We start from the raw sequence: 24078 nt of genomic DNA, 5'->3' as shown, positions 1-24078 counted from the left end.
AAATAAAATAGTCGTTTTTTTCAACATATACTTTTCTTTCAAGTGAAATATTACATTTCAGAAAATAGCATCAAGTTTTTAACTTAAATTAATTTTTATCATTAATACCAAAATTGAGGTTTTTTACCCCAAATATACACCCACTTCATCCTTTGAGTAAACTACTGCTACCATACTAAACTTAAGGGTCTCTGCTTTTTGAAAATATATACCATGAGGGGGTTTCCTTGTCATCTTTTATGAGAATTATTGCTTTGAAAAAAACTGTGTTGGCAACATTCAGCTCCACCTTTAGATAGAACTTTTATATATTTAAAGGGAGGGTGTTATCGGAACTCTGCTCAAAGTTTGCCAGGGACCCCTTACGACCAATGTTAACACTGTATCTTTGGTACATTGATGAAAGATACAACATGTTTGTTAACAATGAATATTGTAAAATTTAAATGATGCAGGTATGTTGATGTGATGCATCTAGATATCATGCATGAAATACATTGTTTGTAGACAAGAAAGTAGCACATGTGCAGTTCCGACAACAACTTCCCTTTAACATAAATATTGCAGCATTAACCTGATACTGTAGATGACTACAAATGAAGTTTTGTGAAAACACACAAATAATATTTTCTCAAAAATATACCAATTTCATGGTCTTAGTGTACACTTTGATAGCTTTAGGTGTTTGAATGTCTAAAGCCACTGTATAGCTGATTTCTTCCATGTTGCTGCTGTGATTCTGAATTTGTAAATTATCTTTGTATGCATGGTTGGTTTTGTATTGAAGAGAGCCCTCTAGTGGCCACTTTGATATTAAGTTTGGCAGTTTGATCACACATGCCCAGTAGCTGTCACTTTTGGTTACTTTTTTGCTATTTTGTCGTGTAATGGCAACTGTAAGTTCTTGTTCTACTCTCCATCTTGAAACATCCATTACACCAAGCTTGTTTTTGATTTCATTTGAAATTGAGTCATGACTAGAATTTATTTAACAGCAATAACAACGCAGTCAGTACATGAAGAGGTTGAGATAACAAGCTGAATTACTTTGGCCTAATTTACCATTTTTTGAGTAAACAAGAAACAAAGTAGTTGACATCAAAAAACAAAACAAAACAAAACTAAACAAAATAAACAAATGTAGTGAAAAATAGATAAAAAGCTACTGTTCTCTATGCACTTTTGTCACATTATCACCTTTCTTAACTGGCCAGTCTAAGTGGAATATAGATTACATTGTCTAGCTTGACAAAATATTTTCAAGTTTAAAAATCAACAAGATTTTATGAAATGTTTGTGGGGATGCTATTAATTTTGATTTTCCTTTTTCATGTCAGTTTTCAGACAGCATGTCTTTGACAGACTGTATCAGTCTTCAAAGGATGAGAACAAGTCATGCAAATCTCCCTCAGTGTCAGACAATGATGTGACCAAGAGGAAAGCACTGCCAAATGAATACAGCTATGATTACAACCTTGATAAGAAAACAGAGGATGAGAAAATGAAGACAGAAATGAAGCAGGAATCACTGAAAGATGTCAAGGTATACTCTGTTAGCCTTCCTCCTGAGGGAAGCTGCAGTCTATTGAAATCTTGGACAGAGACCAACCAATCAGCAAATTCTGAAAGCAGCTCTTCCTCAGAGTCTGAAGTAGGTGTGTGTCTGGATCTATCTTATTTTATGGATTTCTGAGTGAAAATATAGTCCTCAGCAAAATTAAAACTATTTCTGTCATATATTTAGTAAAGTATCTTGAATTTACCTTCCTACACTACGTATAGACCTGATGAGAAAACAGGATGAGAAACTAAATGTATGTATAAATGCATAAATATATGTATAAGAGAGACTAGTATGACAATAAATGAATTCAGTACGTAATGACAATCACAGAAATATAGAGCTAATGTTTCATTAATTTGTGAAGCCTGATAGTTACAATATACATGGCACATGACTTGCTTGACCGTCCTCATTTGTGAAGAGATTTGCAATTTCATAGTTTTTATCATTACTTGTTATATTTAAACTATTGTGAAGATTTTGGTTGCACTCACAAATCAAAACTTAGTAATCCTTAGTAAATGTTTTCAGTTTTAACTGAACAACACATGAATCTTCAACGATTTCCCGAGTAGTGTGGCAAGATAATATGACAGCTGTGTATCCATAGCACAATTGAATGTTTAATTTTGTCAATTTTATGAATTTGAGAATGAGTGAAAAAACAATGTAATGGTTTTCAGTTTTTCACATGTACATGTGTTTATCTCCAGTGTAATGAAGGTTTTGTAAAATACCTTTCCCCCTCTGCTCTGATATTTTCTCAAACATGTGCAACAGGGTTACTATATTTTATTTCTTTGCTGTGCATTCAGAAATATCAAAACGAAAGAGAAAGAAAAAACGAAAAAGAGGTAAACACACACTGGAAGCCACCAAAGATACAACACTGGCTGATAATGATGGATGTGGTCTCCATGACAACAATACTGAGCCATCACAGGAAACAAAGTCAATGACAAAGAACCAAAGGAGAAAACTTAGGAAGAAAAAGAGGAAACAACACCAGAGTCAGTGCAAAGGTCATGAATTCACCTTTGAACCTGTTGTAGCAGATGAGAGGTCAAGGGTCAAAAGCCAAGAGGAAAAGTGTCAGGAGTTGCAGGAATTTTTTGAAGCAGTGTGGGACGTCTATATCACTGATGGTAAATATTGGTAGTTTAATATTTTTGTCATGAGTGAACCACTTTTAATTGTTTTTGTCAAGGGTCATTCTGCAGATGTACATGGCTCTGTACTGTAATCCTACTCTGAGTCTCCTGTTTCAGATATCCATGAATGAGGGTATCACAAAATAATAAATAAAACTTCAAACGATGGTAATGAATAGTATGGTAATAAGGAAATGGATTAATAATATCCTGTAAGGGAATAATTAAAACATGCACATGGCAAACACAACTTCTGTACTCTGTATTTTGATTACTGTGTGCAAAAATCGCACTACATGTTTTTATATCGCAACACCTCGCTATACACTTTTTGTATCGTAAAATATTGTGCTATATTTAGTCCCCACGGATACCGTCCGGGGGGACTTATAGGTTTGGTCATGTCCGTGCGTCCGTCCGTTCACGCAGATATCTCAGACATGCCCCGGTCAATTTCTTTCAAACTTTGCACAAGGATAGTACCCTACCCCATACAGATGCACGTCGATTTGTTTCACAATGCGATCAAATTTGGCTGTGTTAGAGGACTTTTTTAGTTTTCACCTCCTTAGACTCCTATGTATAAGGCAGTCCATAGACTCCCATGTATAAGGCAGTCCATAGACTCCCATGTATAAGGCCAAGAAAAATAAAAATTTAGTTTCTCATCGTATTCATATTTGCAAAAAGGATGCAGTGACACAGTTTTTAGTCCCCATGGATGAAGTCCAGGGGGCTTTTAGATTGGGTCATGTCCGTCCGTGAGTCCATCCATGAGTCCATCTGTTCACGCAGATATCTCGGATATTTTGACAAAATGTCATGTGACCTCAATGACCTTTGACCTGAAATATACATATTTGTCCATAACCCAGTAACCACAAGTGCTACACCCTTCATATATGGTATGATGGGATACCTTATGACGCCACATATTGTACCTCATTAATTATGTACATAAAATTATCTAATTTTGAGCGAGCCAATAGAGCTAGAGGTCTGATTTTTGGTGTATAGCGATAACTTAGCAATACAACTTTTTTGACAAAATGTCACGTGACCTTGGTGACCTTTGACCTCAAATATACATATTTGTCCATAACTCAGTAACCACAAGTGCTACACCCTTCATATATGGTATGATGGGACACCTCATGATGCCACATATTGTACCTCATTAATTATGCACATATCTAATTTTGAGCAAGCCAATAGAGCTAGAGATCTGATTTTTGCATCGTCGTAAACCACGCGCCTCTTTACGGCAACAGCTCAGCGCTACCCGTCAAGAGACCATGGTTGATTACGCAGAGATTCGCGGATCTATCGCTGGTTTCCAGCGCCGGCTGAACGGAGCCACTCAGAACGTAGGTCTCATAAACGCGCATAATTATTGTAATGAGCAATACACAACGACTTCCGGCTGATCTTGGTGCCCACCACCGGTGCACCACACAGCGACGAAGAGCGCGCAATGTGTAAATGTTTAGTGTTTTTAGACTCAACCGCTCTATTCACACCAAAAAGACGCCATTGATAATTATTTTACGAGGAAAAGATGGGTGGCAAGTCTGTATGCTACCAGGCATGGCAGGCCGTCCCGGGCCATCGTGCTTCACAAGCGTTCTATCGAAGGGTATCGCATAACTGGAGCAGCTGGGCCCCACGCCTCGCTGTGCACTGTGTCCAACCCAGGCGTAGAACAACACCGCTGTGTAAAACCCGTTGGTCAAAACTATTGATCATAAATCTACTTTACCACAAGTTATGTATAAACGTTTATGTATCGATCTCTTCATTTAGGTTCACACTGAAAGCTTTCTTATCGTGCTGTGGGTATAGATGGAGCTAGAAACGTATTAATGGTATATATTGGGCCCTTTCATTTGAGCTGGTGCTCCGCGATACACATCACAAATGTACGCTAGGCTCCTGATCGTCTCAACACTGCCGAAATCACAGATCTCGGAAAATTGCGTAGTTGTTCAAGTCAGATTATGTTTCATTAATTCATCACAACAGTTACGCTAACAACAGAATCAAACCAAGAGAGGTTTAGTTTGTTCCATGGGTTTGCCAAATTGTAGACTACATGGTGAGTGCGTAGTAATCGGACTGCTATCGCAGTAGTCGGACGTCGTATTTGGAATGTGATTATTAGGGGCTAAATATTGATATTTTGAAACTTCAAACCCCAGATTTTCAATTTTGATGTGTTTAGAAAACTGTTTGTAAAAATTTTGTGATAAATTAGTTACGTTCAATCCATGGACGACGCAACTATATTTCGACGTGTATGGTGCTTACATCGGACATGGGCTGTCTCTGTGTGTTGCTTTCGACACCTTGTTGTATCGTACGGTGTGTTAACTTCGCAAAGTTTTATAGTGCCCGAAATAGCTTCTACCGAAAAAATTAACTATTCAAAATGGGACAGCAGCGTCACCTGACTTAATATGCGGTATCATGACTTGTAAAACGCTATCAATACAGAGCGAAGTGAGTACAACGAACAGCATGTCTTTATAATGTCTGAACTGAGATCGTCCGACAATAGTCACACAGTGTACGGGGACGACCTTGCAGTGGGACCGGTCCGGGTTCGTTGCTGGCCGCAGTCTGTGTACATACCGAAGCCATAGTATTCACATGGTGTCGCCGTTGCTCTCGATCATGACAGAAAAACTGTCAAAATTTTGAAAGCTGTCTGATTTGGTCTGGAAACGCGACACGTGCGCTATTGTTTAAAGGTGTTAATTGCTCTACCGTTGGTACAAAGCGCGTTACGGATGTAAATGCTTGTTTGGGGACGCCATCAGTAGCGCTTGGCAACATCTTGCGGTGCGGAGTATTTTTATTTATTGTCATGTCTTTGCTCCTCAGATAACTTTGTTACCATATCCAGGATTTCTGCTACAACAGAGAAACTGTGCTTATTGAGAGTAATTTCTTTTTAGATTTTCGTCTATGATTTTCCGTGTTTTTCCGTCGAATTTTCGCCCACCAAATTTGACCTCGCTAGGTAGGAAGGGGCACCTTATAGTACGAAAGTTTCCCCCCCTTTCACTTGTAGAAATAAGAATAAATCAAAACGAATTTGGCGTGATCAATCAGCGATGGGGATTTAAAATTGGTAGTATGCGTTTTTTTGTCGTTTACTCTGTTCTGTTGTAGAAATTGCCTGAGTTTTCGACGATGCATTTGTTGTTAAAAATCAAGATGGCGTCCACCATAGGTCGGCAATTCGTTTTTTGAACGACGAAAATTGCCAATCAACATAAAAATTCCCTGTGAAATTTAACTTGTGAGGTGTATGTCTTCCTAAAAGTTTATTTTCTAGAATCGATTTTTTGTCTAACATAACTCAAAGTTAATGCTTTTGATGTTTCGGAATGCTGTTGAGTTTGCCGCGATGCCATTTGAAACTTTGATCGCGCACGTTGGTTCTTCGGTCACGAAGTTTATCCTCCCTTCCATGTTTGAATCTAATCCCACTCAGCATATTTCAGTCATTGAACATTAAATTTACGATATTTTACGAATGGTGAGACACTTATTTTGATGTTTTTTCGTCCGAAACGATGATTTTTTGGATAGTGATTTTGTTTGTGTCTTTGTTTATCCGTTTTAAGACTTAGGGCTACAGTCGCGTACAGTTGTCTAGCGGCGATTCCTTGCAAGCTCAATCTGTTTTGGAGACCAAAAGAGTACGCAACAGCTTTGAAAAGAAATGAATTTTTATGTAAAAAAAAGGTGAAAGAACCTTGAGGCTCCCACCTCAATATCGAAACATTTGTGTAACAATATCGACAAGTTTATTCAGCAAAGTCGCTGTAGTGAATAGCGCAGTGTATTCTGGTCATTTTGGTTAAAATTAGCATATTTTTCATGCAAATTCACGAACTTGTCACCTTTAAGGTGTCAGACATTCACGGGTTTTTTGTAATTGATATGTTTACCCGTAACGCGCATCGGAACAAAGAAACAGGAGCTGTTTCCAGACCGGTGGGTGGAGGGACGGTGATGCAACTTATATCGGAAGAGATGCAATTGAACCAGAGGATCTCAGGCCCTGAAAGCTCGATTGTGTACACACAGACAATGAGGAGCTTACGACCCGACATGACTTTGTAAAACGGATTCGTGATTGGCTAATTCTGATGATATGTTCTCATGAATAATTAATTACCCCCATTCGTACTTCCGCAGTTTCCCAGCATAATCTGCCAGAGCTTGATTTTTGCGTAGGTCAGCGGAGCAGAAATTATTGCTCTGGCTCGCGAGAATGGATTTTTGGTATATAGGGTATACTTAGCAATACAATTTTTTTGACAAAATATCACGTGACCTCGGTGACCTTTGACCTCAAATATACATTTTGTCCATAACTCAGTAACCACAAGTGCTACACCCTTCATGTATGGTATGATGGGAGACCTTATGACACCACATATTGTACCTCATTAATTATGTGCATATCTAATTTTGAGGGAGCCAATAGAGCTAGAGGTCTGATTTTTGGTAGATAGGGATAACGTAGCGATACAATTTTTTTGACAAAAGTCGCATGACCTCAGTGACCTTGACCTCAAATATACATATTTGTCCATAACTCAGTAACCACAAGTGCTACACCCTTTATATTTGGTATGATTGGACACCTTATGACACCACATACTATACCTCATTAATTATGCACATATCTAATTCTGAGCAAGCCAATAGAGCTGGATGTCTGATTTTTGGTATAAAGGGATAACTATAGGAGAGAAATTTTTTGACCAAATGTCATGTGACCTCGATGACCTTTTACCTAAAATATACGTTTATGTCAATAAATAAGTAACCACAAGTGCTATGTCCTTTGTATTTAGTAGGATGGGAGACCTTATGACAACACATGCTTTACCTCATTAATTATGCACATATCTAATTCTGGGCAAGCGAATAGAGCTAGAGGTCTGATTTTTGGCATATAGGGATTAATTAGCAATACAATTTTTTTTTTCAAAATGTCACGTGACCTCGATGATCTTTGACCTTGATTATACATATATATGCATAACTCAGTAACCACAAGTTCTATACCCTCCAATTTTGATAGGATATTAGACCTTAAGATGTCACATCTTGTACCTCATTTATCATGCGCATATGTATTTCTTGGCTGGCCAATACAGCTAGAGGTCTGATCTTTTTTCCTGATTTAGAACCATAACTTAGACATGCCTCATGTGTTTCAAATGGGAAACAACGACATACATGTAGACCTATGTGCCCATAGATCTCAACATATACACTCCAGTGATACTTCTTAATGACCACATTTCCCTGCCCCCTCAAGACTAATACTCCTATTACAAGTGGGGACTATGTCATTGTCAATGACTTGTTTATATTGTTCGGCATGCCCAGCATTCTTTTGACATACATGTGGTTCTGTGCTTAGGGTAACGGACTCACTATCGGAGGATGGTGAGTTCGAGACCCAGTTCAAGACCCGGTAGATCCAGAGTGGCGGATTCACTGCTGGTGGACGGTGAATTCGAGACTCTAGCTCAGTGTCGTACCCTTGAGCAAGGCACTTTACTCCTCTGTGCTCCATACGGGTAGTGGGTTATGGGTACCTCATCCTATAAATGGGCTAGCGCCAATTTGATGATGGAATGAATAAAAAAAAAGTGTAAAATAATGTAAGAATCATTTTAGATACACTGTTCAGTTCGTTTCATTCTATTGGTTGCGTCATTGTTGAGTTGGTGCTGAACAAAGATTAATTTTAAAGGGGTATGTAGGGAGGGGTTGGGAGGTGGAGGGGTGGGGGAGTGAAATCGTGTGCATGATTTCATACTGTGATGTAATAAGTGATTGTAGGTATGCTGATACAGAATGAGGCTCACTTCAAAACTTTCGTTTAGAGGTGGGATGGGTTGAGGCCAATGCAATTTAGTTGCATTTACTGTGCACATGTTTTAATCATCCAAGGCCCCTTAGTATTGACAACATTCTGATTAGCAACAAGTACTATAATTATTTCACTGTCACAACATGAAAATATCCTTCTCATTATTCCAGTGAAGCGTACCATCAATGTGAATGAACTTCAGGAAAAATCATCCTGTTTTGATACGTCCATGACCGTCTTGAAGGAACGGAATGTGAATGATGATGCTTTGGATAACCTTCTTCAAATCAAAGTGGGTCTGACACTTCATCATCTGGCAGCTGTCCAAGAAAGTATAAAAAGTCTTGAATGTGACGTGTCTGTGCCTGAAGGTAAGTCCTTGGCTACAAAATAATTGACAAGCAACCCTCTGGAGAATCCAATACTACCAAAATATCTCAAAGCTTTGTTCAGCTTTCCGTGGATGTGGATTGTATCGGCTTCTTCCAGACAGATGTTTTGCTCCGAAGGCGAAATGATATTTCTCTACTTTTCATTATGTTGCAAACATACACAAGTGAATGCTACAAGTAGGGGTGTTGTGTAAACAATAGCAGATATATTCAGAATTCTATAAATATATTCCCTATTTAAAATGCCATTTTCTATAACAGCTTGCTTATAGAGAGAAATAGGCAAATACTAGAGACCTATGATCTGCTTTAATATTTCTTTGTAATTTTTGATATCAAAATATCTTTGAATTTCTCAGAAGTTTTTAAAATTCTGCCCAGTAAAGGAAATACCGGTAGCATTCTATGGCATTACAACGATACATGTATACATTTGTACCGGAATGAGCTAACCGTGTCAGGTTCATTTTGATTTCCCAAATTTTTAAAACCTGCTCATTGTATAAAGGACATAGAGAGTGCAACATAAGATCTTCAATGTTCAGTGTCATGTTTTCCATTGGATAACTGCATGTTCTGAAGATTCCAATGTGTGTATGAACTGTGTCCACCATTTTTTTTAACATTTTTACATGGAGGCGGCCATTTTCGAACAGGATACAATTTTTAATTTGCAAATGCATGGGAAGTTTGCTGTTTACGATTATTTGTATGCAAATCCTTCGATTAGTTCATCTTGGGGGAAGAAATGAAATATGTAATTTGTCATGAGAGAAAAGCTCTTTGTAGACTGTGATCAAAATGACAATACACAAGGGTAACTGCAGGTAATCGCTCTCCAATAAGCAACTAGTATTTTGTAAACAATCAAAAATGATATAAGTTTTGCATAAGAGGAAGGGCAACTCCCAGGATGACTGTAAAATAACAACAAGACTAAACTTGATTAGGTGTGAAACGTTTTTTTCTGCAGTATACACAGCCCACACAGGCCTGAGAAACATGCTAAGAACAAAAAACCATTTTGCCCTGTGACATTATACCATGAACTTGTTTGGCAGGTTTATTTTTGTTTCATATTAAAATCATACTTATTTGCATATCTATGACTTCAGGTATGCTTTGTGTACATGTAGCTCATAAGCTGACCTAAACTCTGTTGGCTTTCAAAACTTCTGTTCCTATGAAATTAGTTTACTTACGATTTGATAAGTTACTTTCTGGAGTATGTGTTGGGAACGAGGTCAAACTTCCTGTCATTGACAGCTGGAAGTGAAGCCAGACTAGATGTGTATGTGCAGCAAGCCAAGACTGTGTCAGGTATTGGCACGGAATAAGATGAATAAACTTAGTGATTTCAATTCTAATCTAACCATAAATGATCCTTTTCAGGGCTATCACTTCTTCAAAAGAGAACTACCGCAAACGTCTTGTATCATTTAGAATCCATGTAAATTGTTCACCGTATCATGATCAATTGACAAAACCAAATTAAAGTAAATACAAAGCAGGGGAAAGCCATGTCATGTTTAAATTTTCAAAAATAGCCTTTCTAATTGTTTGGCCACAAAGTAGGGCAAAATATCAAAATCACTTAGGGGTCTGAAATAAAGATTGCCTTGTGGGTAGAAACATTGATAAGAAATAACATCAGACTTTTCCAAATAGGCTTTGTCATGATGCAACTTTACATATACCAAGTTGTTCGCCATGTTCATAACACAAACCAGGCGATGTGATGAATGTCAAACTGACAGATTGATAAGTTGCAGAAAAGACAAACTGCCTCAAAAGATGGATAAAACTGCAACAAGTAGAAAGTGATACACAAGAATTTACTAACCAACCAGCAGAACACAAAAACACTTGTTCGAAGCAGAGGATAAAAACATGAACATTTCAGATTCAACCCTTCCTTAGTGCTTACAAAAGGTTAAATTTGAAACATTCATGTTTTATGCACTGCATTTAACAAATGTTTTAATCTCATGCTGGTCAGTCAGTATTTCATTGATAAGTTGTTGTTTTGTTTTTAAATTTCACAGTAATTGTTTTTGACATTCTTTTTGCTGCCAATGAGTATCATTCATATTTTATACAAATAAGACAGGTTGTTCTTGTCATGTTTCCCTTTGTGGGCATGCTTTGTAAGTGGTGTGCATTGAATGACACCTGCCCTGCATCCATTAAACATGTCAATCATAATGAGGTGTGAACAGCATACCATCGTCAAGTGTGATCACCTTTTATTACATTATCAGGAAATTCGTGACAAAATTTCTCTGCAGGAGATTCAGTGTGTTGACCAAGGCATTTTCAACTTTGGTTATAATCAGACGAAATGCTGTTTTTAGCCGTTTTGGGGATCAATCAGGACTTGAACCTTTAATGGTTGTGCAGGTCCAGATTGTTTGCGCTATCACCGTCAATAGGATTACCTATAGGCATTACAGCAGATATTGTACCAATAATCACTTTGACAATTTCTGAACTCTTTATTCCGATATTCTGATGTTTTGATTGATTGCACTTTTACAATACTGATCATGAAATTGTTAGCTCAAAAATTTATATATACACATGATTATAGTATAAAGTGTTAAAATATTCATTCAACAAGTTCAAAATTAGCAAATTTTCTGGTTTACAAACAAACAAACAAACGAAACTTTAAAATCATATACATTATAGATGTTGGCGAAATTGTGATCTATACACTCAGTGTGACGGTTTTCGGACAGGGTAGTGAATTTCGCTCAAAGCCGTTTCATAAATGACGAGCAGTCCGAAATTTTATAACGATATTTTTTGAAACTTCATTGTGTTTATCCTCAAATTGTTAACAGGACGGAAGTGGTATTTAGGGGGTCAAAGTTGCCAAATTGTTGACCCCATGTTGAGTGGGACTGCTATCGCAGTAATCGGACGTCATATTTGAATGTGATTATAGGGGCTAAATATTGATATTTTGAAACTTCAAACCCCGATTTTCAATTTTGATGTCTTTAGAAAACTGTTTGTAAAATTTCGTGATAAATTAGTCATGTTCAATCTATGGACAACGCAACTATATTTCGACATGTATTGTGCCTACATATAGGACATGGGCTGTCTCTGTGTGTTACGTTCGACGCCTTGTATCGTACGGTGTGGCTAACATCGTCAAGTTTGTAGCGCCCGAAATAGCGTCTACCAAAAAAAAATCCAAAACGGGAAAGTAGCGTTACCTGACTTAATATGCTGTCACAGGACTTGTAAAACGCTATCAGTACAGAGCGAAGTGAGTATAACGAACAGCATGTCATTAAATGTCCGTAAACTGAGGTCGTCCGAAAACTGTCACACTGAGTGTATATGCTTACTTTTGTTGTTCTTATCTTCACAAGGTGAAATAAGCCAAAAACTAATCAGAGGACCTCACAAGAAAGATAAATTTTCTAAAAATAATGCGTTTTTCTTATCACAGTGAAGATGTTGAAGGGCAATCCCTTTTGGCATCAATTAAAATTCATCAGTGAGGTCAGCGCATCCCAGTGGGCGAAATGTCTTCTGATATGATTTTGATTCTCAAATTAAGTCACACCACATGTTACCATTCTGACATTTCTCATCCCGTTTACCAGCATTTTGTATCAAGTAAATGCCTGGGGCTTGTTCACAAAGGCCATGAATGCTTAGCTTTCAAATCTCAGTGTGTTCATCGTCATTTTCAAAACCATCACTGCATATGAATCCGTACTGCAAACAGGTTCTGTAAGCACTGAGTGCACGTGTGTTATTAAGAACTAATTGGTCAGTAATTGTACCAAATTGTTTATTTCTGTGCAACTTGAAACAACACCAAACTGCGCTCCCTCCACACTGTGACCAAACATGTACCAAGGATGGCATGAATATTTCTGCTGTTGATTTGCTGTTGATCTATTTCCAAAGCTGGCATATAAGCTCTAATGAACAGATAACGCTTACTAAGTATACATACACTTAGCAAAAGATTGTGATTCAACAATTATTGTCTGTGGAGAAAAAAAAGATATGTTTTGTGCACCATCATACCAACACATGCTAACCCTAATTTTTTTCATGCTGTCGTGTAGTGCCCTCTAGTGGTGAGACACCTTTTTCCAAATCTAGAGAGAAGGGACCAGAAGTATGAGGTTTTAAGATGCAAGTGTGATGCTGCAGAAAAGCTTAAACATAAACAAAATACAAAAGATCATGAAATTTGTTGTGAATTGTATTGAAACTTATATTTCCCCTTAGGCCACGTAGAAACAGGAATATCATACTACAAAAAAGTCATTTTAAGTGACCAGCTGCACGGAGGTCGTCAGGTGTGCATGTATAATAGCTTTCATAGTGCCATGTAATGCATGAGTAAGGCTTGTATATACAGTTATAGCCAGCAGGCTATGTGATATCAGTGCATTGTTGGGATGTTTGCTGTATTCTGTGCGAGGGAAAAAACTAGCCAGCTGCCTGGTCCTGGAAATGACAAAGACAGATTTATTTTGAAAACTACAAAACTATTGGATAAAATGTGAATTTGTTGCAATGTTTACAGTTATTAAACACTGTGTTTAGCTGTTTTCTTTTGGTGGTAAAATGAGAGTGTAGAGAAAATATACATGTATGCGCCAGAAAAACCAAGATAACTCACTTACAGCTCATGTACAATTATAACATGGTAATCCACATGGAATATTAGTATTAAAGACACATTTTGGGTTTTCATTCAAGCTTGTCATTTCATCATGACTAATGGACATAAACAACACTACAAGATTACATGCTGTGTTAAGCTAGAAAATATTTGAGATGACACTGCGATGACATGCCCAAGGGATATGGTACTTTCTGAGAAGAAGAGTTAAAAATTAATGGTACCGGAGTGAAGGCATTGGCAAAATTATAGTTAGCAGTGGCAGCCCCAAGGTGAAATGCTGATATTTGACACAGGTTCCATGTGCAAAGTAATGAACACTGAGGATATTTAAATATCTGCACATCACATTGCAGTGTTGGCGCTTAAGTCATCCCTCAGCTACGCTTTGCATATTTACATTGATGTGTTGCAGTATAGAAGACAGTTAACATAAGACATATTATGTTTTCATGTCATAAAGGACCAGATGCTGTAACATTTGACATTTTTTTTCAGTATTTCTATTTTGCATGTCAGTTGCAATTATTTGTTCTACTCCCCTAACAACGTTGAAATATAAATTATAAGTTAGATTGTCGATATTGCATGATCTATATGTGTATAATGTAGTGTAATTGTGCACATTTGAATTCTGGTCAGGACATGAATAATTCATATGACAAAAACTAACAATGCTCAAGTATATACATGTACAGGCTGAGTTTACAAGCTGAGTACAGTGTATCTCAACATTCTTTCAGAAGTAGAGCAAGAAACTGTTATTGACATCGAAAACAAAAATAATGAAAAAAAATCATGAAAAGTTTTAGCTACTGTTCCTTTAATTTAATCAATCGCGAAGTAGGTGGCTTATTGAATTTGTTACCATCAAATAAAGGGATGGCAGAGTTGAGATCCCTTAGATAGGATCAGGGCAAGACTCTGGCACTATATCAAGTGAGATAAAAGACATATACATGTATTAAAAACCAAGGGACAATGCACCTCAGTGACAGATACAATTGTACATGTATTTTGGCCAACCAGTATCTCATATTACTCTCCCAGTCCAAGGGAAACAGGCTGCTCACACCCCTCTCTGTAGCACAAGCGAAGCAAAGACCATCGAAGCACAAGTTGACCGTTGACAGTACTGAGTTTATTAAGTACAGAACACAAATTATATACAAACTCAAAGTGGATATACAGGGATCTGTGCTGATATATGCCAACTGAACTTCCAAATCTTTGTGCTATTGTGAAGTAAACTCATTGACACCAGTAAAGTTTTGAAGATAATCTTGAAATAATTCCGCAAGTAACTCTATGTTTCAATCATTGATAAATGGTGATCACAAAAAGATAAGTTGAAAAGGTAGTTATGTGCACAAAGTTTTTTAGGCTGAGACATTTTAAAATTCACTTGTTACATCATTGCCTTGCTGTCTATGAGTACAGGCAAGTCTTTACAATAACATTAATCAGAAAATGACTTGACAGATTGTCATTACAGTGCACGATGATGAATCCTACATTTGACTTTTGACAGGCAATAAATGGCGTGGCGAACTGGACAAATGACAGTCTATTAGTATGGAACACTTGGGAATGAGTTGACTGCCAGTATCTCATCACAGAACAAAGTATAGTTCATACCTGTGGCAAAATGTAGGACAGTTAATGTGTACAAAATTCATCATCATCATGTTCACGATGGAGTCTATCAGTCTGAACTCTTTTTTTCTTCCCCAAATTACATCTTTTATCCAAATTTTAATACGCACTTCAATTTTGAACCTGATTGAATGCATCAGTCCGAGTTTGTTTACTCAATATTATGGAACCTGTAGTCAAATTGAATGAATTTCGCTGTCTGTACCTTGCTAATGAAATATTCATGTGTTCAAAACCTCACCCTTATATTGTGTATTGTCATCTTCTGACCTAGTTCTGCTATCAATAATTAATATCGACAGAGCTTCATCTTGTTTGAGTACATTAAGAGCTACACTGCAAAAATAGCTGTTCCCTCATGAGATATTTCCAATCTAAAGTAAGGAACAGAAGGATGATAAAAATTTTCAAATGTATTTTCAGTGGAGTATGTTCACACTTTTTGTATTTTCATACACAAAGTATTTGATTTAACCCCATAGAATGTACATGTACCATGGTACAATGTATAGAGGTCAATTTAGATTCAACAGAAACAATGCATTGCATCAAGGTATTGTAAACAGTATAGAGGGTCAAAGTTACACCCTGGTTAAATTATTTTTGTCATTTCTGCTTTACTCAAGATGGCAGATGTATTTTCAGGCATATTGCAATATACGGAAATAGACATTGACCCTATCAGTGTGTAAGATAATGAACAATGGCCACTCTACTGTCTATTGTTGCTGTTAGGTCATAAAATACATGAGAATTTCTTGACTCTACCAGAAACAGACTACTGACACAAGGGCTGCATATCATTAATCAAAACATGCCCATGACAAATTGAAATTTCTTTTGTGAAAGGGGAGGGTTCATAAGCCTTATTGTGTGGGCAAATGCATATGAGTGTACAGTGTATGCCACTGTTATGACATGGACATTGTGTATGCATAATGTTCATTCACCATTCAGAGTTTGTTTTGAAATGTTTGTTGTTCATAATTCTGTTAACAGTTTCAACTTCCAACAATTAATTTATGGTGTTTCAAGGAAGCTCAAATTCACAATTTCGTTGTAAATCATTTGCGCTTCAAACCTTCAATTAGGGAAAGGGAGGGGGAGGGGAGGGGGTCTGAGACAAAGTGGAATGAGTTTAATTTTCCATGTGCAGGTTTTACTTATATATCGGTATCAATGGTTTGGTCCTCAAATGTCCTGATAATGCTCTTACGGTAATAATCTGAAAACCTCAGTGCACTGTTGTAAAGTGGAGTGACAGCTAACTCTCTTTACAAGATGTATCACCATTTGACATCATGCTTTCTTTGATATTTTAAGTTTTCCTGACACAAAACAACACCAAATGAGAGTGATTTCTTCACATTAAAGGGATATTCCCTTGACATATTGTACATCACTTTGATTGACATGTTTCAATATCCAATCCACATATTTCAAGCTTTTGCTTTCTACGATGATAGAAATCTATTAAGATATCTTTTTAGTTTAATCTCATCTTTAAACCAATCAATCTTATATTAATGCAAGGATGAATGATCAGAAAAGGCAAAAAATAGAAACATTTGTTCTTATCAGCGTGTACATCATTTAAAAATCTCCTGCATTGATTGTTTTTCACTGTATCTGTGATGCAAGAAAGATCAGTGATGGAGATAATTCATTCATGTGTCGCTGAAACCACTGTTGTGACACTTCAAGAATTCTATACAACGCCATACAGCAGTTCTATCACAAATTTCTATAATGGATCAAACCTTTGTAAAAGAAGAATTGAGAGCTAATGACTGACCAACACCAAGAAAGTGCATCGATCTTCAGCCAAGTTTTGAAAGACATGCAATACTGTAAACTTATGTTCTCCCTGTGGCCATGACATAGATTATTTTACTATCTTACTTTTGGGAATTCATTTTTCAGTTTCTCTCCCGTATGATTGCTATTAATACACAAAAGTTACAGAGTCATTGTACCGGATACAATACAGTGATTTAGACATGTCAATTTAATGGAAATATTACTGAATCTGCACTTTATCAACACCTGCTGTATTTGACCGTGGAATGGAAAAGAAATAATGAAACACATCTCAAAATAAATCAAAATTTCCACAAAACAGTTTTCAGCGCTATCAATTTACAGATGACCATTGGAATAACTCATCAAAGAATATTCCATTTAATGCTGTGAGAATAGTTAATCAATATACGCCTGCGTTTTTATCACATGGAGTTTCGTCATACAGCAAGTTTCGGTATCAGAGGACACGGAGTCCAATAACTTTGACGTGGAGTACAATAACTTCACTGAGGTGTTCTTGGACACTATTTGACGTTTGAACTCAAAACACCTTTACGTCAACATAAGGAAAAAGAAGAGAAGATTGTACATTTTTTACAAAAATGTATACCTCTTAACTTTCAGTACTTCACAAAGTAAATCATGGTCAGTCCAAAACCTGTGAATTTGACTGAAATTATGCTGCTGACCTAAAATTTCTACCATGTGCACTGCTCAGTGAGGGTTGAAATTTCGTTCTCTGTGCTAAGTGGAAGAGCTAAACGCTTTACCAGATTGCTCAGTGCAGTGCGCGACGGATATCCAAAAACACCTTAATTTCAACTTTTTTCTGGTAAAGTTGGACTAAAATGGTGTATAATAATGTTATTCACAAAAAAACCAGGATTTATGTCCTCGTACATCGTATGCTTCAGTATTGTCCTGGATGCTACATGTCTCAGACAATACCTCCACTACATGATGTACTCCGACATTAATCCCAGTATTTTGTGAATAACATTATATTATTAGATCATGAACAGTGTGTGCCTAAGTTCAAATGCCAGCATACAAACATTAATGTGCAATTCAATTTTGATATACAGTGATGTGGAGACTTAAAAATATCCACCAGCAAATTTTCATGTTACAGCATGGCCAAGGATTTCTGGTAAGATTAGCAACTTTTGTAGTGAACATGTATGATTCGGAAAATTAGCAAGTTGAAGCCATTCCTCCGTATAGAGCAAGACATATCATAACAATCCACAAACATTCATGTTTAAAAAATAGTAAAAGTTAAATTGTCATACATGTATATTTATTTTGTACAATTATTGTATTGAAATGCATCTGTTCACCTGGAAAATACAATATGCCAAAGGAACACATTTAATGAAAGTTATGACGGTATTTTGCATTCCCGAGGTCAGCTGTGAGAACATGAAAAATACTGCTGGTACATTTTGTATGGTCTGTAGTTTCATTTTTTTTAAAATCAACATCACAATAAGAGGTATTTGTGGTAGAGCTTTTCTCAGGGGGAAGACAGCTAGTCAGGCAAGACTCTAGTAAAGGTGTTAGTAGATACGAAATATTTGCAAAATGGTATTCTAGTAGAACTTTTCACTAAACAAATGTTTTGTATGCTACCAGACAAAATCTACCGGCTACACTTGGCGTAAAGCTTACAACATGATATAGATGGATTACTTTGCAACGCAGAGAGGCTTAGTGTTTTTTGTGGGATTCCTCGGTTGGCAGCCTGCAGGATTTTTACTAATAATGTAAAATTCATGATTGCATACACTTGTTTCAAAGAGTTCAGACCACCCAGCTAAGTGTAGACTTGAACAGATTCCCTTCCAAATCACAAATATGCAAATTTGCCGCACTGTGCTCCTTAACTCTGTTTGGAATAGCTCAACAGGTTAGGAAAACCTTAATTTGGAAAGATTGATACATTACGGTATGTGTTTGAATCCAACGTATTCTATGCTACGATAGTTTCAGAGAGATACAAGAGGATAATTAGGCAAAATGTAACATTACTCTTTGGGCAAATGATACATTTTTTCAAAAGAAGGAACTGTGTTTTTCAAAAGATCCTCAGTGAACATTTTGATCATCTCCGTAGAGACTACCATTCTGCTTATGATGGCTTTGTAATGGGAGCAATACAAAACTGATCAAATGATAGCTTTCTGCCGTAATTTATCCTCACCTGTCAACATATATCTTCTTTCTTGCTGGTCCAGTGCTTTGATACATGGTTTTTGCAGACTCCCTCGTTGACATCATTCACATTTCCTGATAATGTGGCAGACTGCAAAACAAATCTTTTATTTTTTAGGACTCAATTTTACCTCATTAGTCTAAAAGGTCTTTGAGAAACCACTCATCAAATAGATTATAAATTCTACTCGTACAATCTCCAAGGTGTACTCATATATTTCTTTTTTATAATTTTGGGAATTTCTTTTATTTTGTTAGAATGTCTCACAAACTGCTTTTGTAACTGATTTCAAGTCTAAAGGGGCTGGTCATTTATCAGCTTTATATAGCAGCAAATTAACCAACTTGATAACAAATTCAATGGAAAACAAAGGACTAACACCTCATAAATACTCAATGTCAACAAGGACTTATACCAGAACAAGGGATTGAGAACTTCCCCTTTAAGTTTATTTAAGATTTTTTGTAAATAGTTAGAGTCACCCATTAATTAAAATATTTGAAAAATATCAGTGTATACCTGTATTAATTACAATTTTCCTATCTGAAAGGCCCAGTAACCATAGAGTTTGACATTATTTAGCTTATTTTGCATGTGTAGCAACAAGTTCTAAGTCTACTTCGTACGGCAAGTTTAAATACCCAGTAATCAGCTTGTCAATATTGATTGCGTACCTGTATCCTGCATTGTTTGAGTCCATGATCATTATTCAGGTCTGGACTTGAATTCAGTTATCATCAATAATAATGCAGGTCACGTGTTAACACACGGCATTGACAAACCAATAATGGGAATTTTACAGTACTACAGGAAACAGACCTTCTTCAGACTTTTTCCAAGGTTTGCTCAACAACTGTAGGCAATGAAAAGTGTATTCAATAAGGTCCAACAATATCAAAGAAATTACAGAAATATTATTAAAAATTGGTAAAATGTTGCAAAAATTTTGGGGGAAAATTACAGCACTCAAAGGGTAAATGGTTCATTTAGAAGCACCACTATTTCCAGTGGTCATCCTTTTCCGGGAAATGAGAATATAGAAGGGAATATTTGTTCTAACTAACTGAAGAAGGATCGTCTGGATCTGCAAAAAAGATTGTCTGGCTATATTTTTAAAGGCAACAAAAATTGACTTTGGCATTCAAAAGGGTTAAGATAGAGATCCATTCATCTCACATACTGTATACAGAACTACAGGCTTGTGCCAGTTTTCTACACTTCAGATTTCCAGGTGCAATGAAGGGATTTATCTTTGGTTTAGTGGTTATGGAATTACCATAAGTCACGACTTCATATTTAGCATTTGCTTTGAATTCTTCAATATCAAGTGAATCACATTATTTCCATTGCTGGTTTGCATTCAAGTATCAGTATTGGCTGCTGTTAATCATTAAAAGCCTATGAAACTCTAATCCATGTCCTTAAACTTTTTGAAAGGAATTCTTTTTCTAATAATAGTATTGGACGTTTATCGCTTTGTATATGGGAGGATTTCAATGAGCCGTATGATTGAAGAGTCAGGTGGCGACTGCTGGAGATTTTCCCTGGATATTTTTAGGTACAAATACTCGTTCATCAGACATATCTGGGATATCTGCTTGTCATAAAATATCAGAAGCTACTGAGTGATAAAAATCCACATGTTAGAGACGTCTCATTTTGGACATTACCTACTTGAAGATCAACTCCAAGATATTAGATGTAATATTTATGAATCATTGACCAGAAAATATATCAATTCTTTTGATCTTTCAGAGCTGCGGAAGATGGTCTTTATGCTTGCTGAGTATTGGATGAAAGATGTTGCCTCGAGTTTATGAATCAGTTCAGGTTGGTGCTCAAAATCAAAATAGTGACTACAGCATACAGCACCGGAATTAAGGCTGTTTATCCAGTATGAACATTGCAAAAGAGTCTCTTTGTGCCTAAAATAATAGCAGGTTGTTTTAAAATTTTACATGAAACACAGATTACCGGTACCAGGTTTGCACTTGATTTTGAATTTGTCTGTATAAAGTAAGTAACCATGATTGGTCATGTGACAAGTGCTCCTCACAGACTCTGTGTTCATTCAGTATGGATGTTACAACTACCAAGGGATACCAGGAGGAGTGTGGCTAACAATGAATGAAACTGGACAAGGAGCCTTAAACAGGGCTTGGTGACACTAAGTGCTCTGTGCAATAATTAGAAGAGTATAGTTAAATATCACAAAGCTACATCCTGAAAGGGGGCTAGCTCTGTGAACTTACAACCTAGATCTGTGTTATCCCAGATCTTTACATAGTACTATCTATTAAGCAATTTTCAATTGAAATTTTGCTGAACTGTGAACTTGAAAGATGTTTATGCATGATCACTTTATTATTTGCGTAGAAGGGCCTGTCCAGTGGTATGGCTTTTTTATCATGCAGTTAGATGACATATATTGATCCATGGAATTGCCAGTTTAATCCTTGACAACAAGAATAAAAGACACCCATTGTAGGATGACATCATACAGACTATTTTGACAATGACTGCATGAAAAACATTTACACTAATCTTGTACTGTGACATATTCATCTTTTCAACTTTTTGGCTTTTTTCCTTGTATAATTTTTATACAGAATAAAAATGTTGGTATTTGACCATTTCATCTGGCATATATGTTGTCTGTGTGTCCCTTGAACAGCATTGTTGATTTTCTCACAGTAAGTCAGTAAGTCAGTCAGTAAGTTAACTCAGACTTATTAGATAGATTGATAGTCACCCTTCTTCAACATTGATGAAAATATTGTGACAATATCCATTCGTGGATGCAATGCTGTTCATTAAAACTGCTTAGAGTTTTGCCTAAACCTTCATGAACAATAGTCATGCATTCACCAATGGACCAAAAAGATTGATTACTTTGGTATTTAGTGGCAGTGACATACAGTTTAACCCTTTGAGTGCAGTAATTTTTCCCACCAAAATTATAGTACAACATTTTTCAAATTTTTATAAATTTTTCTGTAATTTATTTGGTAATTTTGTACAAAATGGACACCATATTTCATTTGCTACAATGTTTTAGCAAAATTCTAGCAAAAATCTGAAAAAAATTTACTGGGCTATATTTTGTGAAGGTGACAAAAATTAACTTTGGCACTCAAAGGGTTAATCACTGCATGTATTGATTCTTGTCCATAAATATTGCCACAGAGTTGGATTTTTAAACACCGGTACATCACATCTGGTAAACAGACTTTGCAAGAAGCAGATGTCAGTAAGTCTAACAGCATCCAATGCTGCTGCTCGGAAAAAACAACTTGTACATGTACATGTACCAATTAACTATGTAGAAATACACATCTTTCAACGCATGTTTTTGCATGAGGATTTTTCTTGTACCGTGGTCCATTAGAAACCCGGGTGTAATTGTGCCGAGAAGGTGATTTGGACAATACTATGCTGTGTGCAAGTCTCAGATGCTGCAGATGTTACAGCTGTTCCTGACAGCGGATTGTGAACTTATGAGCTGTCACTTGGTCTTCATGTTCTGTGTATTTGCAGTCTAGGCTTTGTAAAATTTCAATAACAGTGTGGATGTCAGACATTGGTCCAATGCTATAGCGGTATTAATTAAACATCATACTGAGTGTTGACTCTCTGCTTCTTAATTGTGTCCTTTGGTAGTTTACCATCAGTTCTGACTGTGCTTGTTAAACAGTAATATGGCTGCCTTCAGTTTCTCTACCAACAATACCAATCTCAGGTGTTATTACTCTGAATTTAGCTTGGCTGGCTGGCTGGCTTTAATGAGTAAATTGTAGATAATGGCTTTTCTTCTCGTAGAAAATTCACCAATTTGTATTGATAAAAGTCCAGAAGGTAACATAGTATATGGAGGCAATGTAGCCATCATGTACAGTTGTAGATTATTTTTTTTGTGTGTTCTATTTTCTCAAGAGCCATTTGTTTTATACTTATAATAGTTATTATTATTATCGTTCATTTTAGTTCAGACTCAGTGAAAACTATAATCCACAGGACAAAGTTGAATAAAGACAAAACAACAAACCAAACAAATAATCAAAAATGTATGACACCAAATTCTGCAACCAAATAGAAATAGAAACAACTACGCATTGTGCTAGTTTGACTTTTTTATTAACTGAGGTAGAATGCACTTCGTGACAGATACTTTGACTCTAAAACTTATGCAATACTGTTTTGTTTATCACTTGTGGGGGCTCATTTTTAAGCTTGTGAGGTAAATATGGTTTCCACTGACTTATTTTGGTGAAAGTCAAAAATTTTATTTTTCACCATTAGAATTTAACAGGGATGGCGACCATTTTGAATTTGAAGTGTCTGTAAATCTTGGGTATTATTATACATCTACCATCGAGAACAATAGAATTTTGCGCGCGCTAAAAAAGCTGTACAGAACGCCCGTTCCGTAACACGTACAGTATCAAGGCTCCCCATTCTCTGCGGCTATATCTGCACGTTCACTGTAGAACGGTTTCAAGGGACCCATTGGAAGAGTACCAGAATAAGTCTTGCACGCGCTCAGTATGTACGTTTGTGTGTAGTGAACACACTCCAAAGCTTGCAGAAGCGTGTCCGAGATAGCGTTCCACACTGGCACAATAAAATCGGAAGAAAAATTGTTGACATTGGACGAAAACGGTCACTACTCTGACAATTTGATGCCTCAGGAATGTAAGATGTATAATAATAAGGTTATTACAAAAATACC

The 24078-nt window shown here is 36.6% G+C and overlaps 1 protein-coding gene across 1 annotated transcript in view; it reads left to right on the top strand.

The window, feature by feature from the left end:
- Positions 1 to 21992, top strand: part of LOC139134093 (transcriptional regulator ATRX homolog) — a 29880-nt gene extending 7888 nt beyond the window's left edge. The window contains exons 2-5 of the mRNA XM_070701000.1: positions 1338 to 1655; positions 2380 to 2709; positions 8791 to 8991; positions 21105 to 21992. Coding sequence (XP_070557101.1) covers positions 1338 to 1655; positions 2380 to 2709; positions 8791 to 8991; positions 21105 to 21169 — 914 coding nt within the window. The 3' untranslated portion in view covers positions 21170 to 21992. The remainder of the gene's footprint in view (positions 1 to 1337; positions 1656 to 2379; positions 2710 to 8790; positions 8992 to 21104) is intronic.
- The last annotated feature ends 2086 nt before the right edge of the window (positions 21993 to 24078 follow it).

The sequence above is a fragment of the Ptychodera flava genome, chromosome 5, assembly GCF_041260155.1.
Source record: "Ptychodera flava strain L36383 chromosome 5, AS_Pfla_20210202, whole genome shotgun sequence".
NCBI classification, from domain to species: Eukaryota; Metazoa; Hemichordata; class Enteropneusta; family Ptychoderidae; genus Ptychodera; species Ptychodera flava.
Note: the sequence above shows the minus strand (reverse complement) of the source record. Positions and strands in the feature narration are given on the sequence as shown.